Source organism: Prionailurus bengalensis, chromosome E1 (genome assembly GCF_016509475.1).
Source record: "Prionailurus bengalensis isolate Pbe53 chromosome E1, Fcat_Pben_1.1_paternal_pri, whole genome shotgun sequence".
Classification (NCBI taxonomy): Eukaryota; Metazoa; Chordata; class Mammalia; order Carnivora; family Felidae; genus Prionailurus; species Prionailurus bengalensis.
In genome coordinates, this window is record NC_057347.1 from 9,950,445 (window position 1) to 9,972,252 (window position 21,808).

At 46.0% G+C, this 21,808-nt stretch overlaps 1 protein-coding gene across 5 annotated transcripts in view; it reads right to left on the bottom strand.

Moving 5' to 3' along the window:
* SPECC1 (sperm antigen with calponin homology and coiled-coil domains 1) overlaps positions 1 to 21,808 on the bottom strand; it is a 286,429-nt gene that overhangs the window by 184,061 nt on the left and 80,560 nt on the right. For 4 of the 5 annotated variants that reach the window (XM_043583241.1, XM_043583239.1, XM_043583240.1 and 1 more), the window contains exons 2-3: positions 17,511 to 17,681; positions 6,351 to 6,486 (exon numbers count right to left, since the gene is read on the bottom strand). In XM_043583241.1, the coding sequence (XP_043439176.1) occupies positions 6,351 to 6,486; positions 17,511 to 17,657 (283 nt within the window). In that variant the 5' untranslated portion in view covers positions 17,658 to 17,681. Of the gene's footprint in view, positions 1 to 6,350; positions 6,487 to 17,510; positions 17,682 to 21,808 lie in introns of those variants that run through there. The other variant, XM_043583245.1, reaches the window with a different exon arrangement.

A 21,808-nucleotide genomic window follows, 5' to 3' on the forward strand; every position in this document is an offset into this window, starting at 1 on the left:
TATTGTGAGTTTAAAACTATAATACCATATTATAATTTCACGCTAAGATCCTTTTTAAAATTAGTACAGTTGAGGGGCGCCTGGGTGGCTCAGTCGGTTAAGCGTCCGACTCTTGATTTCAGCTCAGGTCCTGATCTCACGGTTTGTTAAGTTCAAGCCCTGCATCGGATCGGGCTCTGCGCTGATAATGTGGAACCTGCTTGGGGTTCTCTCTCTCTCTCTCTCTCTCTCTCTCTCTCTCTCTCTCCCACCCCTCCACCCTACTTATTCTTTCTTTCTCAAAATAAATAAATAAACTTAAAAAAATAAAATTAATGCAGTTGAAAGAAAACAGAAATAACACACACCATGCATTATGGAAAACTTGTCCCAAGGCCAAAAGTTCAGAAACTAAGACTTGAGGGCCATAAAAAGAACTCTGTTCCCTAAGAGTCTATATATATAATTTGTAATTGCAACTTTCCTTTAAGAGGAAATCAACTACATATTGTTAGCATTTTGCTTATTTTCTTTGTTTTCATTCTTTTTCTTTTTCTTTTTTTAATGTTTATTTACTTATTTTAAGAGACAGAGAGCTCACAAGTAGGGGAGGGGCAGAGAGAGAGAGGAAGAGAGAGAATCTCAAGCAGGCTTCTAAATCCAACATCCAATGGGGGGTGCCATTTCTAACAAACTAAATCACTTCCATCTTTTGTTGCCATGGCATTGAGATTTTAAAACCTGCACTTATTACTACAAAAGTACCAGCACTTTTGTTCCCCTGTTTCTCGTGTGTATAAAAGAGAGAAAGAGAGAGAGAGAAAAAAATGTGATCCAATATTCAAACGGCCACCTAACACCCCTGTACCTACAACAGACAAGCCTGGCTGACGGGAAGCGTCACCGTGTGGCTTCACAGCTGGCTCACCGGCTGATGCACACGTCTGATTCACCATGAACGAGGCAGTTTAGGGATACACGACAATGCACGGACGCGCCAGCTGTCCAAAAAGCTGGTTAGAGAATTGTTGAGCACTGCCCGCGTTTCAAAATAAAAGTTCCAGAGGCAAGCTGTCATTTTCGAATGCAACTCCATTAATTCAAAGGACATAATTTCGTTACAGTAAAGAAGGCGGCAAACTGAATTCGTATGGAAACTTTAGGAATCGTAACTTGTGCCTTGCAACCCACTAGCCCATTACAGTTTAGGAAGTCTTCAAGATCTCTGTCTTGAGAGCATCACTATGTAGCAGATATGCAAGTACTTCCTTAATTTGACAATTAAACAGGCTATTGCCCTAGGAGGTGTGGGAGTGAGCCCACTTGAGGAGCCAGGATGAGACCCAAGTCTTTCTCTGGAATCCTGAACCAAGGGAGCACATGCTGTGATCAAACAACTAAATAGTTCATCAACAAAACGGTTAAACAAACATCACAAAAGCAAGTAGAAGTGGAAGATTTGGTTAAGGCAAAACAAACAAACAAACAAAACCTTTAGGTTTTGACCTGTATTTACTCTGTTTTTAATTTTTAAAGCATTGTATGGATATGTTTAAAAATCTTCAAACACTATAGAAAGATCCCACATGAGGTCTCTTTCCCCCACCACTTTCAATTCAGGTAACTCCTCAAAGATAACCATTTTTATATCCCTCCAGAAAAAAAAAGTTGTGATTTCAAATATAGGTATTAATGTATATTTGAAAAAAATTAAAGATCGTACTATAAGCACCATGCTATTTTCCCCACTGAGTAATGTACTTTGATCTTTCCTTGTTGGTTACATACAAATCTACTGTGTCAGTTTTCATAGCTGCATAGTATTCCACAGCATCACCCTCACATTATGCAACCAGCTCTGTACTGATACACGCTTAGGTGTTTCCAGTATTTTACTATTATAAGAATGCCACAACTGTCTATATATATTGTCATCCTTTTTCAAGTAAATAAGTCATATTAAATGCTGAGTAGCAGAAATCCTTGGTGAAAGACTATACATATTTCAAATGCAGACAGATATTACCTAACTATCTTTGTGCATCAAGTGAATGTGGAGTGCCAGCTTCCTTCACCCTTAAGAACATGAGAAGTTATCAACCACTTTCATTTTTGCTAATTTATTAGGGGAAATAGTATATCTACTTATTATTCTGACTTACATTTCTTTACCTATATGTGAGACTTAGCATCTTTCTAGTGGCGTGTGTGTGTGTGTGTGTGTGTGTGTGTGTGTGTGAATTAGCCATTTCCCTATTGTACTATTTTTCTTTTTCATATTGATTTATATAAACTCTTTGGACATAAGCCCTTTGTTACATGTATTGCAAATACCTTCCTCTTTTTACAAGGCAGTTTTCTATATTTATGTGATTTTTCATCTTTTCTTATATGGCTTCTGTGTTTGCTCCTACTTAGAAAGCCCCTTCCAAGGTCAAGACTACAAATCGACTCTGATGTTTTTCTCTTTGTACGTTCATGGTTTCACTTTTTAATGTCTACATCTTTAATCCGCTTGGAATTTATTTTGATGGCAGGAATGAGATAAGAATCCTGTTTTATTTTTTCCCAAAGACTCAGTCATTATTGTTTTTAATACTTTTTAAGTGTTTATTTATTTATTTTGAGAGAGAGAGAGAGAGCACAAGCAGGGGAGGGGCGGAGAGAGAGGGAGAGAGAGAATCCCAAGCAGGCTTAGCACTGTCAGTGCAGAGCCCAATGTGGGGCTCAATCTCACGAACCGAGATCATGACCTGACCCACCATCAAGAGTCGGCCGCTTACCCGACTGAGCCACCCAGGCACACCATCAATCAGTCGTTACTTACGAATGAATTATCAGTCTTGATATAAGATGCTACTTTGTCCTATACTATCCTATATATATACTAGTCCAATGCAATCTGGACTTTCTCCATCGTCCATTGAACTGCCTATTGGTTCTCCAGTTCCAAGATGCTTAAACTTAGTCCCTTGCTTACCGTTTTTTTAGAAATTTTCTGATTATTGACGAATATTTAGTCTTCTAGATCAGGACCTATCCACAGAGGTACTATTAACGTTTGGGGCTGGATAAGTCTTTATTGTGGGGGGCTGTCTTATGCATTTAGCAGCCACCCTGACCTCCACCCACTAGGTGTCAGTAGCACCCCCCTAATTATGAAAATCAAAAATGTCTGAAGACATTGCCAATTGTTCCTTGGGTTAGGGTGGTGGGCAAGAGGGCCGCCCATTGGGAACTACTGTTTTAGATAAACCCAGTATCATTTTCCCAGTGTTTGCACTCCCAGTCAATTTCCGCGGATACCTTCATTGGGATGAAAAGAGATTCATAAAGTAATTTAGACAATGTTATTATATTTAAGATATTATACTTATTAAATATTTATTATATTTAAACTTCCTATTCAGGAACCACGTATATATATCCTTCTACTTATTTATTTCTCCTTTTATGTCCTTCAAAAGAGTTTTAAGATTATTTTTTTAAAAATACAGTCTCTTGGGCACCTGGGTGGCTCAGTCATTAAGCATCTGACTTCGGCTCAGGTCATGATCTCACAGTTTGTGAGTTCAAGCCCTGCATCAGGTAAGCTCAAGCCCCACTTCGGGTAAAACATGAGCCCCAGGTGAGCCCCGCTTTCTCTCTCTCTGTCTCTCTCTCTCCGTACCTCTCTCTCTCTCTCTCTCTCTCTCTCTGTCCCTTGCTCACTTGCACCCCCCCTCAAAAAATATATATATGGTCTCTTATAATATTAAGTTTATTCCTATATATATTTTACCTTTTACATTCCTTTATAAATGGGATCATTTCTTATGTTATTTATCTTTTCCAACCAGTCACTGATAGGAAAGTGACTTATATTTTGTATTCTACAACCACACACTAAACTCTTATTGTATCTAATAGATTGCGGGACATTCTAAGTTTTTTCTAATGATAAAATGTTCGGCAAATTCTTTTTTTTTTTAATGTTTATTTATTTTTGACAGAGAGAGAGAGAGAGAGAGAGAGAGAGAGAGAGAGAGAGAGAGAATGAGCGGGGGAGTGGCAGAGAGAGAGAGGGAGACACAGAATCCGAAGCAGGCTCCAGGCTCTGAGCTGTCAGAACAGAGCTCGATGCGGGGCTCGAACTCATGAACCATGAGATCATGACCTGAGCCAAAGTTGGACGCTCATCCGACTGAGCCATCCAGGCGCCCCAAATGTTCAGGAAATTCTAAGCATTTTTCTAAGCGTATGATGTTATCCTCTGCATAAAATCATCATTTTGTTTCCTCATTTCTAATATTTATGTAGCTATTGTTCCTCTGTCTCACTGCCCTGGTTAATACTTGCAGAAAAACTTAGTTGACAGGGATAATGATGGGCAATCTTTTTTTGTTGCTGTTGTTCATTTTTATTTACTTTTGAGAGATAGATAGAGAGCAAGCAGGGGAGGGGCAAAGAGAGAGACAGACAGAATCGCAATCAGGCTCCGTGCTGTCAGCCCAGAGCCCAACGCGGGGTTTAAATGCCCAAACCGTGAGATCATGACCTGAGCCAAAATGAAGAGTTGGATGCTTAACCAACTGAGCCACCCAGACACCCCCAGTGATGGGCAATCTTGAATCATTCTTGATTTTAATGGGAAGACTTCCAGGATTCCACTATTGAGGACAGTTCTGGCTTTGGTTTGAGATACATATACGTCATACCACTAGACAAGTATCCATACATTTATAGCAAACTGAAAGTTTGTTTTTAAAAACGGGAAGATTGCTAATTTTGCCAAATGTGTCTCCCACCTCTACCGAGATGACCAATGGTTCTCCTTCCTTGGTCTATCAATATTGTACAATAGATTATATTACTAAATTTCCAAACATTAAGGCTTTCTTGGCATAAATCCACTTCGTTGCGACGTATACTATTATTCTCTTAATTTCTTCTTGAATTCTATTTGCTAATATTCCGATCCCACATTTTTTTAAGTTTATTTACTTTGAGTGGGGGGAGGGGCAGAGAGAGGGGGAGAGAGAGAATCCCAAGCACGCCCCACACTGTCAGCGAGGAGCCCAACGCGGGGCTCGAACTCACGAACCGTGAGGTCATGACCTGAGCCGAAATCCAGAGTCACTGACTTACTGGCTTACTACTGACTGAGCCACCCAGGCGTCCCTGGATCTCACACTTTTACATCAATATTTCAGAGTGAGATCTTTTTGTCATTTTTTTAAAAATGGTGCTTTGTCAACTTTTGAAACTCGTGTTTAGGCCGGCATGATAGAAAGAAGTTGTACTTCCATTTGTTGTATTTTTAAAACCAAATGTGTGTATTTAGTATGAAAGTAGTCTTTAAAATAGTAAAACCATTGTATAGAAACATGAGGCCCTTAGATCAAAAAAAAAAAAAAAAGCCACATATACTCTTCATAGATTCAACTTTGTGAAAACCGAGTACATTAAAATACACCTTTGGAGAGCTAATCTGGGTTGTGGTATTTTATGCAGACACAAAAAATCGTAAGTATACTACCATTCAACCTCCATTACAAAGTACTAATGACATAATTCAGCTATTTTCCCATCTCAGACAATTTAGCAATACAGGGAGATCTGCACTAGAACAGTGGGACCATGGAAATCTTAGCTTTCTGACCAAAATAAAATCAAATACATTCCTGGCGTTTTATGCTTTCCAAGCTCTGAACTCACATATAATGGTTAAAAAACCCTTTTCTGATTCTCACAAAACTAGGAAACCTGAGAAAGTTCCCCGGGTCCCAGTGGCCACTGCCACCTAAGTGACTCAGAGCAGCCTTTATGGGAGGATTTTCCCAGACTTCCACAGGGTCCAGGAAGGATGCCGTCCACCCAGGCCCGTGAGAGGCCTACAGCGTTCATTCACTCATCGAATATGCGCCTCATACCAAGACGACCCCAGAACCATCGCTAGCTTGCCAGAAATGCCTCGGAGGAATTTCACACACACACGGTGACAGATGGACAGCGAGACGGACAGAGGGAGCCACAGCACTCCTCCCTACCTTTTTGTTTCTTCTCAGTCTCCTCACTAGATGTAAACTCCCCGTGGGCAGGGATGTCGTTGCCTAAACCCCTTCCTGGCCCAGAGTAAGGGCCAGCAAAACATCTCTGATGAGGGGAGGGACGCAGGAATCATTGAATGTTTTTCAAAACACCAAGATGAATGGCCTGCTTAGGTCCCTTGTACCTCCTGCCTGGGTCCTTCCCGCCTGGGTTCTTCCTGCCTGGGGCCTTCCTATCTAGATCCCTCTCACCTGAGTCCCTCCAGCCCGGGGCACTCCCACCTGAGTCCCTCCTGCCTGGGGCCCTCCTGCCCTGGGCTCTCCGACCTGGGTCCTTCCTACCTGGGTTGCTCCTCAGGCGGCTCTCAGCAAGTTCAGAGATGGCTCCAGCTGTCGAAGTCTTTTTCAGTCGAACTACCCCAGAAGCGGCCATACTTCCTGGTTTGTTGAGCATGTCCTCACTGCTGGCCCTCTTGAGCTGACAGAGGATGAAAACATGTATCATCAGTAGGGAGTGCTATAGACCAAGAAAACACAGTGCAATAGCACCTGCCCTGTGGTTAAGATGCCGTGATGGCACTTTCAGGAGTATCCCACTGGGAGGTGGAAACCTGCAAAGCTAGACAAACCTGTGTCTATCGTTTACAGGACAGAGTACGACCTTCCATTACTGTTTCAAAGAATAGTATAAGATGATGGGTGAATATGACCCATCGTGTCACACTTCAAATAATGATTTTTTTAAAAACCTCCTTTCCTGGGGGCACCTGGGTGGCTCAGTCAGTTGAGCGCCTGACTTCGGCTCAGGTCATGATCTCACAGTTTATGAGTTCGAGCCCTGCATCGGGCTCTCTGCTGTAAAGCCTGCTTTGGATCCTCTGTTCTCTCTCTGTGTCCCTCCCCTGCTCACTCTCTCTAAAAAACAAAAACAAAAAACCCTGCCTTCCTGGGTTTTAAATTAAAATTAAATTTAAAAAATTAAAATTAAAAAAATTTTTTAAAAATTTAAAAAAATTAAAAAATTAAATTAAAACATTAAAAAATTAAAAAAATTAAAATTAAAACATTTTTTAAAATTAAAAAATTAAAATTTTTTTTAAAAAGGGGGGGAGGGAGATGATAAAAAAAGAACTGTGAGATGCACAAAAGGCAAGATGGGACAATGTGCAGAAAATTCAAGGACAACAAAAAATAGCTTAAAAATACAGATCTCAGTTATAGAGATGTCTGTGTGTGTACATATGTGTGTATATGTACGTGTATACATATGTATGTATATGTGCACATACACATATATGGGGGAAGCAGAAGGAGGGCATAGAAACAATCTGAACATGTAACATGTGCTCCATACCAGGCACTCCATATATGATCTCACACAGATGTGTTCAAAGGGAATAAAGGAACTTTCCCGGAGGCCAGAAGAACACTGCTTATGGAGACAGAAAGAAAGCAGAAACTCCTTTTCTGCTTTCTTCCCTGTCACGAAACCAGGAAAACAAACATGTGTTAAAAGGAACTGAAATCTAAGAGGGGGAGCCCCTAAATGAGCTCACAGCTCTGGCCCAAGTAAATTACAGTCAGGGTCAGCGAGAGACACTGCAAATAAATTTTCTCAACCGCCGTAAGTCTTCTCAAAAGAACGTTCCTGAAGAGGAACAGTGCTAGAAGACTGGAGCCAGGCAGATGCCCGGAGCCATCCCGAATATATCTGACATCTGGAGAGAGCAGTATGGGAAAGCCCTCAAATCAACGGAGGCCTGGAGCAGGCAGTCCCTGCCACCCACTCTGGCTTGAGAGCCCAAAGGGCCAGCTCCATCCCACTCTACTGGCTTTGGGGTCATTTACTGAAGGGTAGGTGTTTAAATATTTGCACAATTAAAAAAAAACATTTCCATTTTTGCATTGTTTAGATTTCAGGGTATTGGGGCGCCTGGATGGCTCAGTCGGTTAAGCGTCCGACTTTGGCTCAGGTCACGAGCTCGCGGTCCGTGAGTTCGAGCCCCGCGTCGGGCTCTGGGCCGATGTCTCAGAGCCTGGAGCCTCCTTCCGATTCTGTGTCTCCCTCTCTCTCTTCCCCTCCCCCGTTCATGCTCTGTCTCTCTCTGTCTCAAAAATAATAAAATAAACATTGAAAAAAAAAAAAGATTTCAGGGTATTAACAATACACACCCCAGAATGGTGTGAAAGAAAACAAAACAAAACAAAACAAAACAAAACAAAACAAAACCAAGTATTGGTAAGGTTGTGAAGCAATGGGAACTCTCATGCTCTGCTTGCGGGAGTGTGTACCGATAAACTGCTTTGTAAAGCTGGCAGTATCTGTTAGAGGTGAATATCTGCACACTATGACTCAGCCATCCCACTCCTAAATCTGTATCCAAGAGAGAAATGAGGACATGGGCTCATCAAAAGAATGTTCACAGCAGCTTTATTTATGAGAGCCCCCCAAAATACAATCCACGTGTTCACCAGCAAGAGGAGAAAATTAAAGAATGACTTAGTAGACAACAGAAAGTACACAGTAAAAAAAAAAAAAAAAAAAAAAAGGAATTACTGATACACCAATAGATGAATGGATCCCACAGAGAGGCCAAGTGAAAGGAACTAGACATACAAGAGTATGCCCTTCCTGATTTCACTTTTTACAGAGCTAAGAATTGGTAAAAACCAAATGATGGTGATAGAAGTCAAAATAGTGGTTCCCTCTGGGGGTGTTACTGACTGGGAAGGAACCTTCTGGGGTTGGGGGGGGGGCGGAATGTTCTATATCTTGACTTGGTGGTGGTTTATATAGATATGGCCACATGTAAAAACTCAATGAGTTGTATGGCTAAGACTAAGATTAATGCGCTCCACATACTTTATTTAATTTATTTATTAATTAATTAATTAATTTATTTATTTATTTATTTATTTATTTTGTGTGTGTGTGTGTGTGTGTGGTTCTCACACTTTTTTTTTTTAATTTTTTTAATGTTTTTTTTTAATTTTTGACAGAGAGAGCAGAGCAGAGCATGAGCAGGGGAGGGGCAGAGAGAGAGGGGGAAACAGAATCTGAAGCAGTTTCCAGGCTCCGAGCCATCAGCACAGAGCCCGACGCGGGCCTCGAACTCACACTGTGAGATCATGACCTGAGCCGAGGTCGGACGCTCAACCGACTGAGCCACCCAGACGCCCCCACATACTTTATTCTAAGTGTGTTTGGCTTCAACAAAAAACAAAAGGAAAATGAGGGGACGGGTTATAATTGGGGTGAAGTCTTGCTTCCACCCTTACAAATCCTAGTCCACTTTTTTCCTTTTCTCCCCGTTATTATTTTAGAGATTTTTTTTTATTGTGGTAAAATAAACACGAAACAAAATGTGCCATTTTAAGTGTACACGTCAGTGGCATTATGTACATTCTCCCTGTTCAGCAACCATCACCACCCACCATCCACCTCCGGACCTTTTCCACCATCGCAAAGTGAGACTCTACTCATGAAACAATAATTCCCCGAAAAGAGGGAAGATGCTGGGGCACCTGGGTAGTTCAGTCGGTTAAGCGTCTGACTTCGACTCAGGTCGTGATCTCATGGTTCGTGAGTTCGAGCCCCGCTTCGGGCTCTGTGCTGACAGCTCGGAGCCTGGAGCCTGCTTCGGATTCTGTGTCTCCCTCCCTCTCTGCCCCTCCCCTGCTCGCACTCTGTCTCTCTCTCTGTCTCTGTCTCTCTCAAAAATAAACATTAAAAAAAAATGTTTTAAAAAAAGAGGGAAAATGGTAAAAGTCTTAAGATTAGCCCAGAAGTTCTAGTCAATGTCTTTAAACAAATTATTCATTTTAAAAACAAATAGCTAACATGGAAAGGATGATTGACATGTACTTCCAGTCCCTAGAAGTGAGCAGAACCATATTTTCTGGCCAATTGCACAGACCCCTAGTTTAACAAAAGGACTAAATATGGCATCTGGGTTGTGCCAGAATCAGTCTGTTGCCCTTCCTTTTTTTTTGTTTTTAATACTTATTTATTTTTGAGAGAGAGACAGAGATAAAGCATTAGTGGGGGGAGGCAGAGAGAGAGGGAGACACAGAATCTGAAGAGGCTCCAGGCTCTGAGCTGTCAGCACAGAGCCCAATGCAGGGCTCGAACTCACAGCCTGCAAGATCATGACCTGAGCCGAAGTCGGACGCTTAACCGACTGAGCCACCCAGGTGCCCCACTCCATTGCCCTTCTTCTGGGGACTGCATCATTGTTTTTCTACCTCCTGTCTCAGAGTAACAAGGGTTCCTGCACCCCATTTCTCCAGCCTCTCAAATTATCAGTGAAATGCGTGTTTAGCACTAAATGACAATAGTTCATGATGGCAGCAACTTTTTCTCAATAGAAAAAAACCTATTATTCGCTCTGCCTAGAAGCATGCCCGGATGCCTCCCTGGGTCCCCAAAGAAAGTCAATTCTGATTTGACATGTTGAAAATTCCCTAGACAAACACCTCAAATGAAAAAGGGAAATCGTTACAGTTAAGGGGGTTTCTAACGCAAAAATGCAAATGATGTGCACTTGGTTCTGCTTTCCTCCATCTGATTCCCCCGACGGTACTAGGATCCGTAAATTGGACGCAAAGTGTTGAATAATCTAAATCCACAGCAAAAGGCCAGGAGAGCAAAGGCTCGGTCTGCCAACCAGAACAGGGAATCCAAAATGGGAGGCTCTTCCCCCCCCACTCCGATCCGCCCGCCCACCCACTGGGGCCAGAAGTGAAACTGTCTCCTTGGGAAGCCCCCCAAGGCCTCCACCCACCTCCGCGCCCTGGGTGTGGCACCCAGGGGTTAGAGCTTGCTCCCCACTCTCCTCATCCACCTTTTTGTAAGAGCTTCGTCCTTGACGAGATGACAGGTGGAGGCCACAGAGGACAGGACTTGGCAAGCAGTGGGAGACTTCCCCCTTCGTGGTCCCACTGTGTGTTGTAAATAGATCTGATCCTGTCCTTTCCAGGCAAAAAGACACAGCTGATGTGCTACAGGCCAGCAGCGTGCTATGGCCTTACCAGGCAGCGTGCGGACTTGGGATGGCAGCAAGGCTGTTCTACAGGGAGCACCTCATTTCCCCTGGGCCCTCCACAAGGAATCCCATTCGAGAAAGATCGATCGCGCAGAAGCTCTCCCCGGAGGCGGGCCGTACAGACTGAAAACTGGTCCTTCTTGTCCTCTGAAGCAAACCTCTTCCTCTGTCACTATTTTTTGGCTGCTGCTACATCAGACACGGAAAGCTACTTGTCTTAGTAATTCTTGTTCCTTCTCTATTCATGGCTGCATCTGGGGCTTTGTTTCCTGGTCACCGAATGCGGCTTCGCCGCTGCTTGAGATTTCTGGGTTTGTTACAGAAGATCACAAGGGCAGGTATGCGCTTCTTTGATATGTTTAGTAAGTATTTTCAATAATGCTTCCACTGATATTTGAGCTGCTGAGCACCTGCGCGTGAAAGCTTATAAAGGGAAAAAGTTTTAAATAGCTCACAGATTAATGTAACTAAGAAATTCCTCTCAATTCCACAAAGGTGGGGACTGGTAGAATCCAAAGTTCTAAAATCACACATCACCTGATCCCCTCTTTTTTTTTTTTAATTTTTTTTTCAACGTTTTTTTATTTATTTTTGGGACAGAGAGAGACAGAGCATGAACGGGGGAGGGGCAGAGAGAGAGGGAGACACAGAATCGGAAACAGGCTCCAGGCTCTGAGCCATCACCCCAGAGCCTGACGCGGGGCTTGAACTCACAGACCGCGAGATCGTGACCTGGCTAAAGTCGGACGCTTAACCGACTGCGCCACCCAGGCGCCCCCTGATCCCCTCTCCAAAGGAAGAAAACATGTTAGGGTTGGAGCCGGGGCTCTCAAACTTGGGCGTGCGTCAGAATCCTTGGGGGTCTTGTGAAAACGCAGTCTGCTGCCTCCACCCCAGCCTCCAATCTGCCCACCACCACCACCAAGTGTGGTTCCCAAGGTCTGAAGTGAGGCCTGAGAATCTGCATTCCTAGCAAGTTCCCTCCCGGTGGATGCTGATGATGCTGATCCGGGGACCACACTTGAGAACCAAAGGTTTAGTGCAGCACTGTTGATGGAAACATAACACCAGCCACATTAAAAGAATAAAATGAGGGCCGCCTGGGTGGCTCGGGCGGTTGAGAGTCCGGCTCTTGATTTTGGCTCTTGATCTTGATCTCATGGTTCTTGGGATCACGCCCAGCGTTGGGCTCCACGCTGACAGCACGGAGCCTGCTTGGGATTCTCTCTCTCCCTTCTCTCTCTGCCCATCCCCCACTCGTGTGAGCGTGCACACACACACACACACACTCTCTCTCTCTCTCTCTCTCTCTTTCTCCCCCCACCCAAAATAAATAAACATTTTTTTTTTTAAATAGTAGGATGCCTGGGTAGCTCAGTCGGGTAAGCATCCAACTCTCGATCTCGGCTCAGGTCACAATCTCACGGTGTATGGGTTCGAGCCCTGTGTCTAGCTCTGTGCTGACAGCACGGAACCTGCTTGGGATTCTCGCTCCCTCTCTCTGCCCCTCCCCTACTTGTGCTTGCTCTCTCTCAACATAAATAAACTGAACAAAAAAATGTTCACGAGTAAAACAAAAGGTAAAATTAATGTTAAAAATGTATTTTCTTAAAATTAATGTTAAAAATATATTTTCATTAATAAATATACTAATGAAGCATTTTAGGGGAACCTGGGTGGCTCGGTCGGTTAAGCGTCCAACTCTTGGTTTTGGCCCACGTCCTGATCTCAAGGTTTGTGGGTGGACATTTCAAGGGCTCAGCTGCCACACGTGGCTAGTGGCTATTTCATTGGGCAGCACAGGTGCAGAGCAGTCCCTGAGAATGATTACGGAAGAATGACTGGGTCCCCAAGCCTCACGCAGAACATGCCTAAGCTACCAAAGACCCTGCTTCCCTCTTGGCCACGGGAGATTGGGCAGGGTCAGTATACGACTCAGGCCTAGCTAAGCAGAGACCTTTCCCAATTTTTTGCTGCTTGTTTGATTTTGTTCTTTGCCGAGTCAATCAGAAGTAAGCAAAGCAAGTGCCTGGAAGTAAGCGGCCAGGTCTTTCGAGAAGATGCGGGAGGCTTGGCCACGCTGGCAGCCAGGCTTCGTAATACAAGCTGAAGGAGAACAGACGTCAGCAGGAGACGGAGCAGATGGACAGAGGCACGTGGACATGAGCGACAGACAGAGAGTCCTCGGGTCTTCCAGTCCCCGTCCTGGCCTCCCTGAGCTCCAGTCTTGTACCTCTGTTCCCCTGGTGACATGGGAACCTCAGATGCGTCCAATCCGTTTCTTTTCTGCCGAAGCTCGCTCAAGCCAATGCTCTGTCGTCTGCAACAAAGGGAGTCCTGACTGATAGACTCGAGCCTTAGAGACGGCCAGAGTGGGGCGGCCTGTCTGCATCAGGGCACCCCAGGTGCTTTCCTTTCCTGCGCTGGGCTCCAGCGGCCCAAGGAGGACTTGTGGTGACAGCCCCCAGGGCCATCCAGGCTCCCAGGCCCTCACCCCGTGCCCATGCTGCTCCTGTAACTGGGGCCTATTTCAACAGGGCATTTCATTCCACTTTGGTGGATTTGTTTCAGTTTTCCTATTTGTGCCGGTTCGAATATATCTGTCCAGTCTGTATGTATCCATTGACTATAAAGCAAATATAGTTAAGATGCCAATTGTGCATCCAGGTGGTGGTATATGGGGCGGGGGGGGGGGGGTCACTGTCATTCACCTTCTCTGTGTGCTTGCCATTTTCAGAGTAAACTACTGAGGGACACAAATCTTTTACCTGCGACTAGAGGGGGAAAGGAGAGAATGGCCAAGGCAGAGAAACGTGACAAGGGCTAGAAAAGGCACAGGCTTGGTGTAGCCCCCTCTGCTACCCCTTCCCTCAAATGCTCCCATTCTCTTTACAGGGTAAGACCTGGAGACCCCAAGAATCAGAAGTGAAAACAGAGATATTTGCTTTTGTCCTGACATTTCTTTCCTGTGGGACAAATTTCCAAAAACACTTAGGGGCGCCTAGGTGGGTCAGTCAGTTAAGCAGCCGACTCCTGATCTGGGCTCAGGTCATGATCTCATGGTTCATGAGTTCAAGCCCTGCATCGAGACGATTCTCTCTCTCTCCCTCTCTCTCTCTGCCCCTCCCCAGCTCGCTCTCTCTCTCTCTCTGTCTCTAAGATAAATACATAAACTTTAAAAAATAAACAAAAAAGCATACCTATCAGTGGCAGAAGCAACCAACATTTCATTGTTCTTAGAAAACCCTCCTGAGTTTTACACCTTGTTATTAAACACTGGTTTTGGTTTTTTTTAAGTTTATTTTGAGAGAGGGCACACACACACGCATGCACGAGCAGGGGAGGGGCAGAGAGCTAGAGGGAGACAGAGGATCCCAAGCAGGCTCCGCGCTGTCAGCATGTAGTCCGACTCAGGGTTTGATCCCGACAGCCGTGAGATCGTGACCTGAGCCAAAATCACAAGCTGGACGTTTAACCGACTGAGCCACCCAGGCGCCCCTAAACACTGCTTTTAAAAACATCTCGATATATTCCAGGAGCTCTAATGGTCTTAAGTATATGCATTAATTTAAAATCTGCATTAAAAATGTGTCCCAAATGTGCTGTAGGTCAAGCATAATAAAAATAAAAGCCACGGAAATAATGAGCAAGTCCAGGGCAACAGAATGATAAACAAAACTGTGTGTAGATCACTCTCTCCACGTGTTACTCCTCAGGACAGCTACCCAGCTTGCCTGAGCGCTCACAGCTAGAAAGGGCTCGAGGCAGGATCCCGACTCAGCCTGGTCTGCCCCGCTCCCAGCCCGTGCTATTCTCACTCCAGGCCGCCATCACACTGCCGCTCCCAGCAGACCCAGTGGACTTAGGCATTTGATGAGTACTGAGTGTCCAACCAGGGACAGGTGCTTTTCTAAGCGTGAGGGACAGAGCTGTGCAAGAAACCAAAGAGCACACGGTCCCTGCCCTCATGGGGCTTACATTCCGGCCGCTGCGAGACAGATACTCGCCAGGCAGGTAGTAAGACCGAAAAGGAAAATGAGGCAGGGTGAGGAGGGTGTATGGGGGGCCACTTTACAGTGAGTAGTCAGGGGTGACATCTGATAAGGTGACATTTGAGCAGAGACTGAAGGGAGACGTGGCAGAGGAACAGGGGTGGGGAGGAGGAATATTCTGGGCAGAAGGAGTGCGCCCGGCTCGTGGAGGGACAGTGCCGCTGGGCACCGGGAGGCTGTGTGGCCGGAGCTCGGGGGGCAGGGCAGAGGGGACAGCAATGACGTCTGAGAGGGAACGGGATCTCCAGGCCGTCACCGGCTACATCGAGGACTTTGCTTTTCATTCTGAGTGACACGGGGAGCCCCGAGGGACTTTCCAGCAGAGAGGTGACATGACAAATGCGTTAGAAGGACCACTCTGGCGTTGGCTGAGAACGGACTGTAGGGTGCAAAGACAAAGCACGGAGACTGCCGAGGAAGGCTGCGCAAGGAAGGCGGTGGCATGAGCCGGGTGGTCCCAAGGGCGGCGGTGGGAGTGGGCTGAAGGCGACATCGAGTCTGATGGCAGAAGTGATGGCGTTTTGTTGACGGCGTGTGGCACGTGAGAGAAGCAGGGCCCAAGAGGGGGCCACGGGCTCTGGCCTGAGCCACTGAGGGGATGAAGCTGTTCAAGGGGAAGATTCGTGAGGAGCAGGTTTGGGGGCAGGAGCGGGGGAGGGGGAGGAACCCGTCTGGGACATGTTATATTCTAGGTGCCTTTCAGACATCCAAGAGGCGAGGTCACAAAAGCCGCTGGAGGGCATCTGGATGGAGACGCAAACTTGGATGTCATCTACTCATACAGCTGATCCCTGAACAGCGCAGGGGTTAAGGGTCCCAATGCCCATGTAGTCAAAAATCCACATACAACTTTTGACTCCCCCCAAACTTACTCATACCCTACTATGGACCAGAAGCCTTACCGATAACATAAACAGTCAATTAACATGCATTTTGTATGTGATACGCATTACACACTGTATTCGCATAGTAAGGTAAGCTAGAGAGGAGAAAATGTTAAGGAAATCACAAGAGAATAGACATTTACGGTACTGTACTGTAAAAAATCGGCATATGAGTGGACTCGTGCAGTTCAAACCCGCATTCAAGCGTCAACTGTAGTATTAAAATTCACGAGAACAGGCGCTAACACCTAGAAAAACTGTTCTCAATAGGGACAGCGCTGACCCTCAGGGAGCATGCTGGAAATGTGTTGGGGGCATTTTTAGTCATCACCCCAATTGGTGGCCCTACTTATATATTTAATGGGTGAGAGAACAGGGAACCCAGACAATCTTGCATGTGACAATCTTGCAAAGACATTCCCAAAGGTGGCATGCCTTTTTATTATTATCTGAGCCTCAAGCATCCTCTTGTTTCACATGTAAAAACAACGTACTTCTGGGGTGCCTGGGTGGCTCAATCAGTTGAGCATCCGACTCTTGATTTCGGCTCAGGTCGTGATCTCACAGTTCGTGGGTTCGAGCCTCACACGGGGCTCTGTGCTGACGGTGCGGAGCCTGCTTGGGATTCTCTGTCTCTGTCTCTCTCTCTCTCTCAGAAATAAATAAACATTTTTAAAAAATGTACTTCTGGCACAGCTTTAAGATGGGCACATGGAACATTCTGAGAATAACTAGGGAAGACTGCATTTTGGTTCAGAACTTTACCAAGAGTGTTCACCATTTGAAAACCATCACGTCACTCCCTCAACATCCTTCGTGGTATGTGAGTCATCGTACACGACGGGCCTGGGTCAGTCTGTGTCACAGCTACCACATCTGCGGTGCTCTGAGGGGCACCTCAGGCCCCTCGGCAGTCATACGCAGGCATATGCAGATGGGAATACGGATTATTTAATTATAAACTAACTGCCTGTCAGTTTTCTTTTCTCATTAGGATGTTATTTTGATTTTCTAAGAGTATGTGTGCAGGTAGGTTATAGTGTCTCTGACTCTCATCTCCAGATCGTAAGGGAAGCTAGAAGAGAGACGAGGCCCCAGAACTGCACCCTGGGCCCACCTGGCATTGGAAACCCAAGGGAGTAAGGATTTGCCGCTGGGGAGTGAGGAGGAAACTGAGCCGAGAAGGTATTCCCAGACGGAGGGCACTATCAACAGTGTTAGCACGGCTGACGGCCAAGTCAGACAAGGATGGGGCACTGATAACTCCACTTATCAGGCCTGTGAAGATCATTGGTGATCTTGACCCCCACCTCCTGCGGTACTGAGGGCAGAACTCTCTCTGGAGAGTCCACGTAATCCAGGACAGGGGAGCCCCTGGGACCCTCCTCGGAGCCTCCTTTCTGGCCTTGAGAGGCCACGGGTCTCGCTTACTGCCCTCTTCAATCCTCCCGCCCAGCCCCCCCCCCCGCCGGGGGGGGGGCGCCCAGCAGCCCTAGGGCAGGCGGGCGCTTCGGTCTGTACCTTGCTGAGCCGGGACTCAAACGCCAGCGAGGTGGAAGACTTAGAACTCTTCATGCCGGAAGAGGCTGCAGGGAGGGGCCGCGCACGGTCCGCCCCATGGCTGCCCGCTTTGATGACTGGACTCCAGGCCTTGGCCGCGCTCCTCATGTTTGTCCTAGAGAGGCCGTCCTTCTGCACAAGACCGAAAAGAAAAACACGTATGTCCACAACTTGAACACGCTGAGTGGCGTCGCAGAGTTTCCCCCCACCCCCCCATCTCCACCTTCCCTCTGTTATCGCAGAGAACGGGGCTTCTGAGGGGACTTCAAGATGAGGATTCTGCGTTGAAGACGACGCCTTTGCATGAGGCTACTTTTTACAACCTCGCAGTGGCTTTTACCAAACTATTGAAAACGTACATGCAATATTATTGATGCTCTGAAGTTACGGCAAAATGACGGCTCCTGGTTGGTCAGGGTATTACTATATTAGCATATGGTATAATACATACTATTATCACACTACAGGATTAGACTATATACCCACACACTATATATATACCTATCCCCTTAAAACAGGTCAGCTTGGGTTAAGACCTACTATGTCCATAGGGCTTGCAGCTTCAGGGTTGATAATGACACAACCTACCTAATTTTCAAATAGATATAAATGAATTACTTCAAAATTGGAGTTCATAGAAGCATAGCCGTTTTCTTCTTTTTGGACAAAAATGGGTATCATTTAAAAACTAATGGGAGTGCCTGAGTGACTCGGTCAGTTAAGCGTCCAACTTCGACTCAGGTCGCAATCTCACGGTTCATGGGTTCGAGCCCCCCCACTGCTATCAGCACAGAGTTCATTTTGCATCCCCTGTCCCCCTCTCTCTCTGCCCCTCCCCTGCTCTCTCTCTTTCTCTCTCTCTCTCTCAAATAAATAAACATGAAAACAAATCTTTAGAAAAATAAAGCATTAATGGAGCATATTTTAATTGTTCGGATCTGACATTGGAGCATATTTTAATTGGTCGGATCTGACATTGTAGAGCAGTTACCCGCCCCTAACAAAAACATTTTATGGAAGAAACATTGTGCAAAGTGGCAGGATGTAGTTAAAGGCCTAAGGGGAAAGCCCACATACAAAGTTGTGGAAAGCAGCCTGAGTCTTGTGATCAGCACTCAGGGCTCTCATTCCTGCATGAGGTGTGGCCCGCCATGTCCTGACCTCCCTGAGCCCGTTTCTTCCATCAGTAGCACCATGGGACAGGAGTAAATGCTCTCTAGGGGCTTATTCAGCTCTAACTCTGCCTCTGCGGATTCTCATGACCAAGGGTGTGACACAGAATACCAAAACCACAGGTGATGCCGCATCCTTTCAAAGAAACAAACCAGGAGTGCCTGGACGGCTCAGTCTGTTAAGTGTTAGGATCTCACAGTCGGTGAGTTCGAGCCCCGCATCGGGCTCTGTGCTGCCAGTTCAGGGCCTGGAGCCTGCTTCAGATTCTGTGTCTCCCTCTCTCTCTGCCCCTCCCCTGCTCGAGCTCTGTCTCTCTCAAAAATAAATAAACATTAGGGGCGCCTGGGTGGCGCAGTCGGTTAAGCGTCCGACTTCAGCGGGGTCACGATCTCGCGGTCCGGGGGTTCGAGCCCCGCGTCGGGCTCTGGGCTGATGGCTCGGAGCCTGGAGCCTGTTTCCGATTCTGTGTCTCCCTCTCTCTCTGCCCCTCCCCCGTTCATGCTCTGTCTCTCTCTGTCCCAAAAATAAATAAACGTTGAAAATAAATAAATAAATAAACATTAAAAACAAAAATTTTTTTAATAAAATAAAGAAACAAACCAGAAAAATGCACTTTAAAAAACACCAGCAGGTGACAGCAAACTCCAGCAGCCACACCCATAGAACCTGGAGGTCTAATTAACCGGGAGCCTCGCCACATCCCACGAGACCCCATTAGCTACCTAAAACAAAAACAATAGGCCCCCTCCCCAGCCTAGCTCGGGCTGTGCCCTCTTCCTGTTCTTGTCTCCTTTTCCTGGCTGGAGGACGCCATTTCAACCGACAGCACCCCTCAGCCAGGGCCAGCCAGCTTCTCTTCCTACTTAAAGTGATTAGCTCGAGGTGGCATGTGTCCACGATTCTACCTGGACTCATTCCACCGGCCTGCTCTATGCCGGCCACGCGAACATGGCTACAGGTGAAAAAATGTATTTAAAGACTTTGCCATTGTTTTCTACAAGAGTTTCTGAGAAAACTCATCCATGATTTCAGTTGTAGGATTAGTTCTGAACCTTAGCGGTCTCGGCTTGGTTTCAGGAATTATGATTACTTTTTTTATTCTGTATTACTTCTTGTGCATTTTATTGACGTTAGCACCAGTTATTTTTCGTTCTTGGCCCACAATTTTTTTTTTTTTAGGTTCAATTGATTTATTTAAGTGATCTCCACACCCAGTGTGGGGCTCGAACCCATGACCTCAAGATGAAGAGTCACATGCTCTTCCGAGCGCGCCAGCCAGGCACCCCTTGACCCACAATTTTTCATGCTGGTTTCCATGGCAACAATGAGCGTTCTTGGGTTGACAGCTACACAGTAACTAATTGCATTAGGACTCCCCTCATTAATGAGCTGACATAGCCTGAGTGGTTCTTGAAGAGAATTACTGAGTACTTTCACCAGTTAGTACAGAACCAACCTGTAACATGTCAGTCTGACTTAGGAAGACGCCTTAAGTAAGATACCTGTTTGATCAAGGCACCCTTTTACGTTATGATTACAACGACTTTGTAACGACTAACACAGGGCTTACTTTGTGAAAACATAAGGTGATTCTGCTGTCTTAGTCAAAACTCAAGATCTAAACTCTCTTAGGAGTTGCCCTCTGGCAACAAATATGGCCACCTTCTGGGCAGAGCACCTGGAAAATGTTCAACTCTTTTTCAAAGATTGAGATGTCACTTGCTCGGAGGCAAAATTCTCAGGGTTATTCCACTTGTATCATTACTCCTTTCTTTATTCTCCTAGAACTCTCTGAACCCAATCAAATTATTTCCAAATGGATGTACCCAGACGGCTTGTCTCATCTGGACCGCTCCTGTCTGCCATGATCTTTTCTTGGCTCCCTTCTCTCGTTTTCCCTGTTATTTCCCCCAGACTAAGCCTTCTGTTTCGACCCATTCACCAGCCAGATTCTTCCCTTCAAATTCCACCTTCTTTCCAAATGCAAAATATACGGGAATGAAATAATTAATGTCCCCCTCACACGAACCAGGAAGAGAACCCTATAGGTAGGGAACGTGCCCGGGATGGGACTCCCAGAGTAGTATCGGGCTCTGTAGGATCAATGCAGCTTCCCAGGGATGGGTGAGAGGGTGAGAGCTGGTGAGAGCTGGCCCAGCCAGACCCAGTGCTGGCTTTGCGCCCTGCTCCCCTTTCTCATGGTTTTGGACATTATTAAACTTCTCCCCGCCCGACATCCTCAGCCTGAACCAGTGTCTTCCTAGCGTTCTCCGAGTCTTCTGGAGACTGCCTATCTTCCCTTGCTCTGCCCACCCCCAGCTCTGGGCTCTTCTGGAACAGACTGGGAAGGCTTATGCTCGGAGCTATCCACTGGCAGTGCTTGGCCGGCTTTGGCCCTGCTCTCTGTTCACTTCCAGGAAGACTTCCTGCCGGAAGGGGAGCAGGTGCCCATACGCCCCACACCGAGACTGTTGCAGACTTTCACACGCTCCACTTCTGACACAGGGAACCAGTTAGTTACGGAAACACTGCAGTGACGTGAGAGCAGCTACTCTGTGCCACTCCGAGCCTGGCAAGGCACGGCTAAGTGTTTTTTGTGGGTGTCTCTGTAAATCTTCACCGTAACCCTATGACGTAGGTAGGTATCACCCCCACTTTACAGATGGAGACACTTTCTTTGGATCAAGGAGGTTAAGCGACTTGCCCAAATCACAGAGTTTATGATGGGGCCAGGATTCAAACCCAGCTGTCATTGGCCCTTAAACGTCAGGGATGGTATGGCCTCTGTGAATAATCTTTGCTCACCAGGAGGACTTTTGGATCCAATGCTCCTGGTCCAAACCCAGTATCGCTGCTTGCTGTGTGAACTCAGGTGTGCCTTTCCAACACTGATTCTCAACATGTTCACCTAATAAAATGGAGTCGTTACGTGCCGATGGAAAGAAAACATGGATGCTGAGGGCCAAGCACACAGAAGGCACTCAACGACTATAAGCTGCCTTCCCCACAAACACTGTGACTATGTTCAGTGGAAGGTGGCTCTGCTTTATTATCTCAACATTACACAGCAATGGATCGATTAAATC